This window comes from Phaethon lepturus, unplaced genomic scaffold, assembly GCF_000687285.1.
Source record: "Phaethon lepturus isolate BGI_N335 unplaced genomic scaffold, ASM68728v1 scaffold14352, whole genome shotgun sequence".
In the NCBI taxonomy this organism is placed as follows: domain Eukaryota; kingdom Metazoa; phylum Chordata; class Aves; order Phaethontiformes; family Phaethontidae; genus Phaethon; species Phaethon lepturus.
Genome location: NW_010521364.1, coordinates 52921 through 66145, shown reverse-complemented (window position 1 = coordinate 66145; position 13225 = coordinate 52921). Strand labels below are relative to the sequence as shown.

The following is a 13225-nucleotide window of genomic DNA, read 5'->3' as shown; positions in this document are numbered from 1 at the left end:
AACCCACCCCCCCCCGGCCCAGCCTATTCCAATGCTTGACAACCCTTTCGGTGAAGAAGTTTTTCCTAATACCCAATCTAAACCTCTGCTGGGGCAACTTGAGGCTGTTTCTTCTTGCCTGTCACTTACTTCTTGGGAGAAGAGACTGACATGCGCCTTGCTACAGCCTCCTTTCAGGTAGTTGTAGAGAGTAATAAGGTCTCCCCTCAGCCTCCTCTTCTCCAGGATAAACAACCCCAGTTCCCTCAGCTGCTCCTCATAAGACTTGTGCTCTAGACCCCTCACCAGCTTCATTGCCCTTCTCTGGACACGCTCCAGCACCTCAATGTCCTTCTGGTAGTGTGGGACCCAAAACTGAACACAGGATTCGAGGCGTGGCCTCACCAGTGCCGAGTACAGGGGTACAATCCCTTCCCTACTCCTGCTGGCCACACTATTCCTGATACAGGCCAGGATGCTGTTGGCCTTCTTGGCCACCTGGGCACACTGCTGACTCATGTTCAGCCGACTGTCAACCAGCACCCCCAGGTCTCTTTCCTCCGGGCAGCTCTCCAGCCAGTCCTCCCCAAGCCTGTAGCGTTGCATGGCGTTGTTGTGGCCAAAGTGCAGGACCTGGCACTTGGCCTTATTAAACCTCGTACAATTGGCCTCGGCCCATTGATCCAGCCTGTCAAGATCCCTCTGTAGAGCCTTCCTACCCTCCAGCAGATCAACTTATGATATGTACATGGTGGAAGACAGGGATGCACATAAGTATGACTGTGGGGCATGGGAGAGGGGCCCTGATCTGGTGTGTTGTGTTTCCCAGATTTATAGTTTTAAGTCACTTAAAAATAAATGAATTTTTTTCAGTTACCCAAGACATGATCTATAACTTCACTTAATTTGTTGTTTTGTAAAATTTTGACAATTATAGTGCATTTCATTATTTCACTTTATTGGCATAAAGTTAGTCTTGCTGTGATTTCCACCCTCTCCTAGTTTTTTCATGACATGGAAAGCAAAATGACATTAAATGAACAAGTATTCATTGAATGAAGTACCTTGAGATAAAACTAAAACCATTCAATGGATAAATACTTTCCATAGTATGGATTTCAATATTTATTTAGGTATGGTCAGTTAAAAAAAAAAAAGGTTGTTGATGGAATATTTTTCTTTTCAGTTGAAATTTATTTGCAAACCTGTTGAGAGGAAATGTGCCTATTATCTGAAGCATCAGAACCGTTTAACTTTGTAATTGAGTATTTGTTTAATGTTGGTGACAAATGATAATTTCCATGACTGTTCCTTTACTCTGGATATATGCATGATTTCTTTCTCTTTTTTTTTTTTTTTTTTTTTTTTTAGATCCCTGGGGGGGTGGGGAAAGGCTTTTTTATTTTTGTATTAACATATTTTTCTAATTAGTGCTGATGGGCTGTTGAAGTTAATTCTTTAATTAGAGGTTGAAGTAGTTCATACTTATTGCCCTTGAAGTAGGTTTCTCTCTTTCAGAGAATGGAAGTATAGAATGAGGTCCTGATTTGCATTGCTTTACAGTAATCTTAAAAAGTATGAGAAAGAAGGAAAGATAAAAGAGAGATATCGGTGCCATGCAGCAAAACAACTACTTGTCTTGAGAATACAAAAGATTAAGTAGTTTCCCCTAACTTTATTTAGAATGACAGTGTATATAAAACTTTCATAAAGGTAGTTTCTGTGAATTCAGTGATCTATTAACTTGCTTTAAGGCTTCTGGTGTAAGCCTTTCATGTGGTTGTCTTTGAGAATTTCAAATGCATTTATGGTTCACTTCAGGCTGAAATTACTCGCAAACAGTTCTTACTATGATCAGTTATGTCTTGGGTGATGTGAGATCTCCTGCAATATTCCATATGCTCATCTCCAGCTCTTCAGTTGTGATTGTTCTCCTGCAATGGAAGAAAGTTTTCTACAAAGCTTATTAAAGCTAATTTGAGTATTACCTACAGGTCACTTGTGTAATATGAAGTATTCCTTTAGAAGCCAAGCGATTTGCATCCATACTGCTATCTGAGGGAATGCATAGATTTTTGTTCAAGTGTTTTGGCTGTCATGCAAGAAAACTAATTAGTTATTTTCAGGAACTTTCTTAGGTCTGGAACTGCTTAGCTTGGGAACAGTTGAGCAGAAAGTGCCGAGGCATTCTTAGGTTTTACATAATTTTTACAATTTTAATACAATTTTGTGTATATTTTGTTTTATTTGTATATAAAATATAGCTCACACTTGAAGACTTAGGATGGCCAAGGACACCAAAAGTAGAGAGTGAAATTGAGATAGATTTATGTTTTTGTATCAGTACAGACCTCACTTACTTGTAAGGTCTCTCAGAAATGGCATAACTTAAAACTTTCTGAGTTTGCAAAGCTGGCACTTTGTGCAAAATAATAATAATAAAAAAAGGCACTGTCTTTTAATTCCTGAAATACAGCAATGGCTAGAATTGTGTTGAAGGTAAACGGACAAAGGAAAGGCAAGGCAATGGAGGAATAAAAAGGAACAATAAACTGATGTGTGATTAAGTCTGATTCCATACTCTGTGTCAAGAAAAATAGATTCTGCAAGTGGCCGGTAAAATGAGATCCTTTGCTTTGTGATTAAATTTTGGATTATTTTAAGTCCAACTTGCTTGTTAGATATGTGATTCAAGGAAAAAGAAAAAGTCCATGAGCTGTCGGTCCAGCATTGTTCTTCTGGTACTTGTCCAGATAAAAGTGCTTAGCACAGTTACTGTTTCTAATAAGCTGTAAGACTATGTTCTGCAGCTTCAGAAGATTAAGAAAAGGACATTTAACACCAGCACAGTTTTGCCAGATTGCATTGGAGAAACTGGCCATGGACCTTGTTCTGCAAGCCTGCAGATTAAGCTAATACCTAAACTAGAAGCTAATGGATAAGTGGTAAAAATCATACTTACTAGCAGTGGTAATTATAAAACACACAACCGTGGCTGTAAATCTACATGGGGTCTGTAAAAGGAAATGCATGGATGCAGGTACATCTTATGGATACTTTTTATTCTATTATCATGTCATGTGAGTGATTTTAGGTTTTAAGTTTTTAGTTTTTTTAAAAATTGGCGTAAATATAGCCTTATGGTATCAGGTTATTACTCAGATCAGAATGAGTGAGTTAGAATGTGATTGGTTTCTCAAATACTACATTTTTTCTGCAGTCTATGAACTAGTCTTTGAGGTCTGTTCCCTGAGGTATTTTTCAATTCTCATAATTTCAAGGAAGATTCTGAAATCAGACTGTTAAATAATGATGTGTTAGAGTATTTCTAATCTGAATCATTCTTATGATCACTTTACAGCTTTTGCCTTATGACAGTTGTATTGGTGTAACTAATGGAGCAGTCAATGTTGTTGCTGTTGTGATGGAGATGAGCAGCACAGGAATTTGTCATCTCTACTGCTAAGGCATATTTGTTTATTTGCTCTGGTAGCTGGGATTTCAGTCAGGATGTGAAAAGAGAACAAGAGGCAGGAGAGGAAGAAAAGAAGTGAGGCTGTGAAGAAAGAGGCTAGTTTGACCAGTAATAGAGTCAAAAAGACTTATACATGTCTGAAGTAGAGAAGAAGTTTCTTTATAAAATGAATTCTATGTTAAAACTGAACATTCCAGAGAAGGTATAAAAATCATTCGTGGTCCTCTTGGCTGTATTTTGTAATTCTTCTTAAACTGAATATCCAGAGGTTCAGATCCTGAAAATTAGGCATAAAATGTTGTAATACCAGGTGTCAAAAAGTTTTCAGAGTTTTGCATACAAATGCTAGCTTTGCATCAAAACTGAGGCTCTGAGTATGCACGCTGAGGAATTGAGTCCTTAAACCTTAAATATATGTTCAATTAAATGTATTTTAAAAATTTGTTTCACCTTGTAATGTAATTGAAACTGTGAAGAAATATGGTAGTGTTCTTTTGTTTCAGTTTTACTTTGTTAATTCATTTCACCTGATAACTATCAGGAATTCCAGATGGGTTTTTTCTTTTTTTTTTTTTCCCTTCCCCCTTGCATTTTATCTTTACACACTCTTCCAGGCTTGAACATCATGCCTTCTTTCCCTCTTAGGATGTACCTACTCTATCTGTTCTTGTGATTAGTTATAAAACTTACTGTCAAAGAAGGCATTACAGTATTGCATCTGCTGTTGCTTTGATAGCTCACTGTTGTCTTACCTAAACGTTGGAAAATAATAGAATGGCGTTTTGTTAGATCACTTCTATGTAGACTATTTGCAAATGTTATTTGAGAGTACCTGTGACTAAATGGTATTTAAAGTTAAGAATAAGGTATTGTAATGTTACAAAGGAATATTTTTCACTTCTTGAATTTTTTTTTTTTTTAATTTTTTTTTAAAGATCTGGCAAGATGTGTAAGGTCACTTCAGGTAGTCATTCACAACACCTGTGAACACTGCATTTGTCAGTGAAAGCCCAATCTCCATCTCAGTGTTGGGTTCACAGAAGATGAGATTCCAAAATATTAAGTAGGCAGCTTATAGGTTTTTTGAGAACAAGAGGTTCATGTCTTCTAGTTTAGTTTTAAATGCTTCAAGCTTTGTGTTTGCTTTAAAACAAATCAATGTTTTTACAACTGCTTGCTTATTTTTCAAAACCAAATGTGATTAAACACTAGATACAATTCAAGAAGCTTGGTACGTGTACAGACTGAAAATCAATCTTGCATTGAGACTCTTGTTTGAGTTTACTTCGTAGAAGTTATGGATTCCAAGAGAAGTTAAAAGGTTGTAGAAGGTAAAAATGCTACTGACCTAGCAAGAAACAAACTAAGCAAGATTAATTTGAGTTGATGTCCAAAAAGCTTCTCTTTTGCAGTAATTCTTCAGCTCACAATTTTGTTTTCATCACGCTATAGTGAAATATTTTCACCTTTTCCAATTGTTTTATCTTGCATGTATGAATTTGGAATTTTAACTTGATATTGACAGCAAAACATCCTTAGCTGATACAACTAAGTAGCCAAGAATTGGGCAGGGAGAGGGGGACAGGGAGAAGATTGATTGCATTTAGAGAAGTTAATATTTCAAAGTTGTCTCTGACAAAGATCTGCCAGTTGGATGACTGTTACCATTTTCAATCATGACTAATTTATATGAAACTAAATATTTTTATTAATTTATCAAACTAACGAACTATGTCTAATTCATGTCGTAGGAAGCCTGACTTACAAATGTAAGCACCAGCATGTAAGATGTATATATTTTTGTATGTACCACTGGGTTCAGGAAACACTTTCGTGTTTGGATGTTGATTGTTAATAGTTTTTCTTCTAGCTGACCTATTTTCAAGATTGTTTACCAGTGTATATTGAATGTTAACTAATTTCATGTGATGCAGATAGTATCTGTGGTATTTGTGTTTGAGGGAACCCTACTGTTTAGTCACAATGCAACATTCAAGCAAATTACAGCTACCTAGGATGCTGTTAATGTGAAAAGATCCAACCTGAGCATAGAAAACGGATTTTAATGCTTGTTCTTTACTTCTTTGCTGTTGTACTTCTTATTGTAGGCGAGATTTCCAAAAGTGCTTGGTTGACTTGGGATTATAGTTCTTACTGAGGTTTCTGAAAACTCATTATTCACTCAAGAAGGGTAGTCATTTTGAAAGCTGTGGGGTAACTAATGTATAAATGTTGCATATCGGAATGTGGAGCCTTAGTACAGCTTCCTGGCTTCTTACTGAGTGCTTCATGAGAGGCATTTAGGACCATAGTAATCGTTTTTTGTAATCTTGACCTATTGTAAAATCTTTTTGATAATAAAAAGTGGCCAGTGTTTGATTGTGTCACGGTTACAGGTATGTGCATGAAGTATAAATGTGTTGACGTTCTTCTATATTGATGAAATAAATGCAAATGTCATCTCTTTTCTTTTAAGGAAATGATCATCGACAAGGTTAATGGACAGGTTGTCCCTCGGTACTTGATATATGACATTATTAAGTTTAATGTAAGTACTTTTGGTTTTATTGCTTTTATCATTAGTTATTGATTCTCATTTCTATTTTAATCTTATTTGTATACGTAAGAGCTTCAGTGTAAATTTAAATACCAAAAATGTTTGAGTATTTTGTAGCTCGATAACAAGCAATGCACCAGGATTAAGATTGAAAGCAGCCTTATAATAGGTGTTGATTTATTTCCACCTGCTCAAGAAAAGATGGCAGTTTGAAAGTGTCTGCTAAACACTGTTGGAAAATTTCCCATGTCTAGAGCACGTTTGAACTATTTAGGCAATGAAATTGAGAAGGGATGGAGAAGTTAGCCTGTAAGTGGTGTATTTGTTGCCAGAGTATCACAGCGCTCCTTGTTAGGCTGCTCCAGGCCACTGGTCCTCTGTTAAGTCCTCAACAGCAGGCTGTTCTGTTTACACTGGCTGTAGTGCAAATACGTAACAAAGGAATATGTTGTATATGTTACGGAAAAGGAGAAGTCTTTGTTGACAGCTAGGAATTTGTGGTCACAAGAGCGAGCTGTTAAACAGTACAGAAAAAGAGAAACATATTTTCTTTAAAGCAGCTTTCAAATATGGTAAAGGTTTGGACATCACCAAAGGGCTCTTGTATGTTATCTTTTATAGTTGTTTTTTTTAATTAGTTGTATTTTTCTCCCAAAACTTATGATACATATGGAAGTTAGTCAAGGGTCTTATGGCAGGGTGTCCTACTGAAGCTTATTTGAACAACTAACCTTGACGTGTTCCACTTGTTAGCCCTTATTGTTAAATAAATTTTCTAGTGATTTTTCTGTTATGTTTAAGAAAGAGAAAATGTCCTTCAGGAAGGATCAATTTAACCGTATGTATATCTTTTAAACTATTTAAAATAATTTTGTGAAAATAGAAAGTGCATACTGGTTTTGGTTGGGATAGAGTTAATTTTCTTCATAGTAGCTCATATGGTACTGTGTTTTGGATTTGTGACCAGAACAGTGCTGATAACACAGGGATGTTTTAGTTGTTCTTGAGCAGTGCTTACACAGCTTCAAGCCCTTTTCTGATTCTCACACTGCCCCACCAGCGAGAAGGCTGGTGCACAAGAAGCTGAGAGGGGACATGGCTGGGACACCTGATCCCAACTGACCAAAGGCTTATTCCATACCATATGATGTCATGCTCAGCATATAAAGCTGGGGGAAGAAGGAGGAAGGGGGGATGTTCGGAGTGATGGCATTTGTTTTCCCAAGTAATTGTTATGCATGATGGAGCCCTGCTTTCCTGGAGATGGCTGAACAGCTGCCTGCAGATGGGAAACGGTGAATTAATTCCTTGTTTTGCTTTGTTTGCATGTGCAGCTTTTGCTTTACCTGTTAAAGTGTCTTTATCTCAACCCATGAGTCTTCCCACTTTTACCTTTTTGATTCCCTCCCCCTATCCCATTCTAGAGGGAGTGAGTGAGCGGCTGCATGGTGTTTAGCTACCTACTGTAGTTAAACCGCAGAAACATGTTAAATTTAGTCACTAGACCTGTGACTAAATAGTCTGTGGAAAAACATTCTAGTATCTGTTAATGCTTCTGGAAAAACAAAATTATTGTTTGTCCCATTAGGAGCACTGAAGCAATACTACTAAACTACAGTGCATTTCAGACTTCCTAAACGACTGTTGATTTTCCAGACTTGAGTAAGATAATACTCAGCTTGAGTAAGCCACTCACCGTAAGTGGGAGTTACAAATGTAGGCATGGTAATAGTCACCAAAAATGACTTTGGTATTCTTGGAAGTGTAGTCATCCTGTGACTTAGGACAGCTGCTTTAAAAGTAATAGTTTGTGGGGAATACATGTCAGATTAGGAATAGAAGCTTTTTGTTAACTCATTTTAGTTATGCATCTTGATGAGCTTTTCTTAAACCATTTCTGAAGAGCAGATGTTTAGTTTCCTGGATTCCTCCTATGATTAGGACTTTTCTGTATGCAAAAATTCCTTGTAGACTTCTGAAAAATACAGTCTTCTAAAACCATTCCTGGGTTCTCTTTCTTCCTTTACATTTTCTTACTTGTTTCTCCGCCTGTGATTCTGTGTTTATTTACCTCGTCTCTGCTCTCACTTTGTGTCTAACCTGCCATTCACTGCTGTTATTCTTTGTTTGAAAAATAAATATAAGGTAAGAATTGTATAATCTCCTTCCTCCCTTAGTTTGGGCTGTGCGTATACTGTCCTAGTAAAATAATACTTTCTGAAAGTCATAATTATTTGGGTGAAACATTTTTTGGGGTGGAAGGGGAGGAAACTGATTTGTAGCAAAGTGTCCACACTTAACATGAAGAATCCCACTTGGCAAACAGGAAAAATGATCAGAGGGTTTACAGAGGATTGTTCAGGTTTGGGAAAAAATCTGCTTTTGTGCAGGACTGTAAATGCTTTAAAGCTTGTTTGGTTTTGTTTGTTTGTTTAAATGCATTGGGAATGAGAGAGAGGAGATTAACAGTTACTATGTAGTACTATTTTAATGTCGAGGACAAATTAAGATAATGTTATCAGTATGAGTACAAGCAGGGCTTCAGCTGCACAAAGTCATTAGCAATGGTCATGCTACAAAGATGAAAAATCACAGTGTTTTTTAGGTTAATTTTAGAAACTTAATTATAAAAATGGGCATCAGAGGATTTTTGACTTGGCAAAAAATGATCAACAGAATTTTATCACCAAGAGAGGTAAATTTATTGAGAACTTGTAATTGGCAAGAAAGGATAAGTTCCTTTTTAAGTTGTGTAAGTTAGCCTTGTGTAAATTTTCCTAGCAGAGCTTCAAATCAAATAATTACACAAAGCATTAGCCCTGTTTAAAACCAAAACATTCTCATTGAAAAATGACAAATTATTTCTTAAAAATGCATGTATTTAATTAATAGAATCATAGAATACCACGTTGAAGGGACCTCAAGGATCATCTAGTCCAACCTTTCTTGGCAAATCATGGTCTAGACAAGATGGTCCAGCACCCTGTCCAGCTGAATCTTAAAAGTGTCCAATGTTGGAGAATACTCCACTTCCTTGGGGAGATTCCAATGGCGGATTGTTCTCATTGTGAAAAACTTTCCTCTTGTGTCCAATCGGAATGTCCCCAGGAGTAACTTGTACACATTATCCCTTGTCTTTTCCATGTGACGACTTGTAAAAGGGAGTGTCCATCTTCTCTGTAGTCACCCTTTAAATACTGGAACATGGTGATAAGGTCTCCTGTCAGCCTTGTTTTCTCAAGCCTGAACAATCCCAGCCTTTCCTCATATGGCAGGCCTCCTGGTCCTTTGATCATCTTTGTGGCCCTTCTGTGGATCCTCTCCAGCGTGTCCACATCTTTTTTTGCATAGCGGGGACCAAAACTGAACACACTATTCCAGGTGTGGCCTGACAAACACTGAGTAGAGTGAGGTAATGACTTCTTTATCTCTGCTGGTGATGCCCTTATTGATGCAACCCAGCATTCTGTTGGCTTTCTTTGCCGCAGCAGCACCCTGTTGGCTCATATTGAGCTTGTTGTCCACTAGGAGCCCCAAGTTGCTTTCCACAGAGCTGCTCACCAGCTGGGTAGATTCCAGCCTATGCTGCACTCCTGGATTATGCTTCCCAGGTGCAAGACTTTATGTTTGTCATAATTAAACTTCGTAAGGTTCTTGTTAGCCCACTCTTTCAGCCTATCCACGTTGTCCTGCAGGGTGGCTTTCCCTTCTGAAGTGTCCGCTTGCCCACGCAGTTTGGTGTCATTGGCAGACTTCATCAGGGTACACTTGATCCCGTCGTTCAGCTCACTTGTGAAGATATTAAAGAGCATTGGGCCCAATATCAGTCCCTGGGGGACCCCACTTGTGACAGGTTGCCCGTTTGAAAAGGAGCTATTTACTACCACCCTCTGGGTGTGGCCTGTCAGACAGATCCCCACCCACTGCACAGACCACTTGTCTAGACCGTAAGGCATCGATTTCTCTAGGAGGAGGCTGTGGGAAACAGTATCAAAAGTCTTGGAGAAATCCAGGTAGACAATGTCCACCGCTCGCCCCACATCAACCAAGCAGGTTACTTTGTTGTAGAAGGCGATCAGGTTTGTCGACCACAATTTGCCCTTGGTGAATCCGTGCTGGCTTTTCCCAATCATGTGCTTCATTTGACTTGTGATAGCCCCCAGGAGGATTCATTCCGTAACTTTCCCAGGGACTGAAGTAAGACTGATGAGCCTATCATTTTCTGGATCCTCCTTTAAGCCCTTCTTGTAGATGGGGGGTGACACTAGCCTTCTTCCAGTCTTCTGGCATGTCCCCTGATCTCCATGACTTCTCAGATTATGGAGAGCGGTCTCTCAATGACATCAACTAGCTGTCTTAACACCCTCGAGTGGATATTGCCAGGGCCTGTTGATTTGTAGTGGTCAAGCTCCTGTAATAGTTGGCTTTTAAAATTTTAATTGAGGGATTTTTTTGTGCACATTTATGTCACTGGTTGTGTGTGTGCTCTGCCCACATAAAATCTGCATTTTTCATATTCCTCTGAACATAAAGGGCTAATTCCTTACAGTGTTTAGTCTTGATGAGTACAGAGCTAAATCCTTGCAATGCTTGTTACTTTTCAGTTTCCTATGTCTGTATGTAGCAGAGTTGTATTATAACAACTCTAACTGTATGGCATTACCTCCTTCACTTGAATAGTGAATAAAAAGTTCAAATTTGGTGGGTAATTCAAGTGTAACAGAGGAAGCTGGCAATAGAATAATTAACAGTCCCAGAAGCAAATACAAGTAAATCCAAATCCCTATTTATCAGGAACAATCCACAAAAGAACATATCTTTATTCTCCAGTCATCTTTAAGACAGCTTTTCCTGAGCAACCTTGTTTTGACAGTCTTTTTCTTAGATCATATTCAGTAGCTGCATATAGGTGTATAGACACTAAACTTAAGCAACTATTTTTTTCCTTAAGTAATAAAAAGTAACACTGGCATAATATAGGATCTAATGAATGCATTCTTAGCAAAGACACTGAAAATGAATGGTACTTTCGTTTTCCTTTCTAACCCTGGCCTTTAAAAATTTAAACTAGCCAGATTTTCATAAGACCAGATCACAATGGTAAGAATAGACTGAATGCTTTAAAAAGAATAATTATTTTAGTGTTTAGAAAGGAGATAAAATTTTGATGAAATTTCCTAATACTCTGTGCATAATCTTAATCTTAATTTAAGTCAAGATCAAGATTTCTTTCTTTGTCATTATGCATAACAATGCTGTAGCTATTAAATAAAATTTGTCATGGTAAAAAACTATGCTGGTAATAAATCCTACCCACTGAAATGTTCTCACTGAATTCATGCATGAAATTTTTTTGTTTTAAATCCCTGTAAAATATTATCATGTCTGACGTTTCTGTTACAAACCTCATTTTAAATTATGTAAAGCTCACAGTACATGCTGTCTCTCATTATTAGACTATTAACTTATTGTAAAAATGTACCATGAAAATTTTGAGGGCACAATTCAGAGATGCAAGCATTTAATTCCATTGTTTCCGTTTACAAATGCATCTGGCTACCAGTGACCCTTCCGCTCTTACTTTTAATTCTGAGGTTATATCTCAAATAGTACCACTTCAAAATACAGATTTAGAATGTTTTTGTTCCTAATAGTGCCCTGGAAAACAAGGATGCCGTGCATGTGTTTACTCTTACACCCTTTCTATTATTTCTTGCTGAGACATGCCTAATAAGCCCGTGAATGTTTGTAACAGTACTCTTACTGTGTGTTATGTTCTCAAAATCTGTATATGTAACTTCATTCTATCAGGGCTAAGAGGTGTCAGTCAAATGAAATACAGAGCATCTACTGAGTTGTGTCTTGCTTTGCTTTCTGGTGGCACACTGGGAGAGATGCATTAAGATTGCTTGTAGCTGTGCTGCTCTGACACCTTAATTCCAGAGCCTCTCCACTATTTCCAAATCCCTGGTTTGAATTTGTGAGGTTACACAACTGCTAGCACCACTGCTTTCTCCTCCTCCTCCCATATTTGTAATGTAATTTACTGAGAGCAGGGACAACTTGGCCAGTTAATATGTTTTAGTATTCTTTAGGCTATATGAATAGAGTAGCATTGCAGAATAGTGAGGGCAACAAATGGTGGGCTAGGAGAGCCCATAAGTTGAAGAATCAACACAGTAAGGGAGTGATGTGGCAGAAGCTTTAGGGTCTGTGGAGATGGATGGACAGAAGAACATCTTAGCTAGTCGTCTTTTTCAAAGTCTTTCCTGCCTTATTCACCTTCCCTATTGATGATCTTTTATTCATCATTGAAAACCTGACTTGTATGTCAGAGCAGCAAAATTTGCAGATCTCCTTACCTATTCTGTAAACTTCCAAATGGATAATTTGTATTTTCTTCCCTGTTGCTTATTGTGCATGAATAAAGTGCATATGCAACTGAAAAGTAGCATTTTTAGGCATTCTTGCATCTGTCTTTTTAAAACTCTCTTTTGCTATGATGCCTACAAAAAAAAAGTTATTGCTGAAGAGTGGTAACTAGTACATGCTGACCAGGATATCTTTGGTGTTTTCATGTTCTTCATTTTATATTTTTTACCTAATAAGTTGCTTGTTGTTGGGGAACATTCTTTAGTGTTGTAATTAGTTTGAAGGTTGACTGTTTTACTTGCTGGTTAGATTGTTTGAAAAATACATTTGATTTCTTCCTTTTCCTTGCATCTCTGAGTTAGATCCCTTTTTCCCAACCCAGAGGGCACTATGGATCACAGGTGAAGGTGGTTTGTTTTCCGCATTTGCCAAAATAAAGAATGCTTAATGGAATATTATATAAAAGCCAAGGGAGCATATTAAATTTTGTCATGTCTTGTTTTATCCCCCAAAGGTGTGTGTTTCCATACCTTAACATGAAGCATGTCTCATGAGAACCTTTTTGAATGGCAGATCATCACTAGTATAATCGTCAGGGGAAGAAGTATAAAGTATTGCTCCTGGGAGAGAAATACAGAGACAAGTAGTTTTCCAAGAGCAGCTTTAGAAGTTGCCATGTTATTAAATCCTTTATATTTTTCAGGTGTTCAAATCCTGTAGGTTTACTCTTACTAGCTTACTCTGATGTGACACTTTTCAGCAAACTATGAAACTTGATAGAAAAAATACAGAGAGCTGAAAGCTTAAATTGCATTGTAAATGAAAATAACTCTGAAATATTT

General features: G+C 37.6%; 1 protein-coding gene across 1 annotated transcript in view; it reads left to right on the top strand.

Annotated features, from left to right (window-relative positions):
- The window catches only part of LOC104616472 (mRNA-capping enzyme-like), a gene marked incomplete at both ends in the record, with an annotated part of 64671 nt that overhangs the window by 24190 nt on the left and 27256 nt on the right, over positions 1-13225 (top strand). Inside the window, one exon of the mRNA XM_010281497.1 lies at positions 5931-6002. Within this exon, the coding sequence (XP_010279799.1) occupies positions 5931-6002 (72 nt within the window). The remainder of the gene's footprint in view (positions 1-5930; positions 6003-13225) is intronic.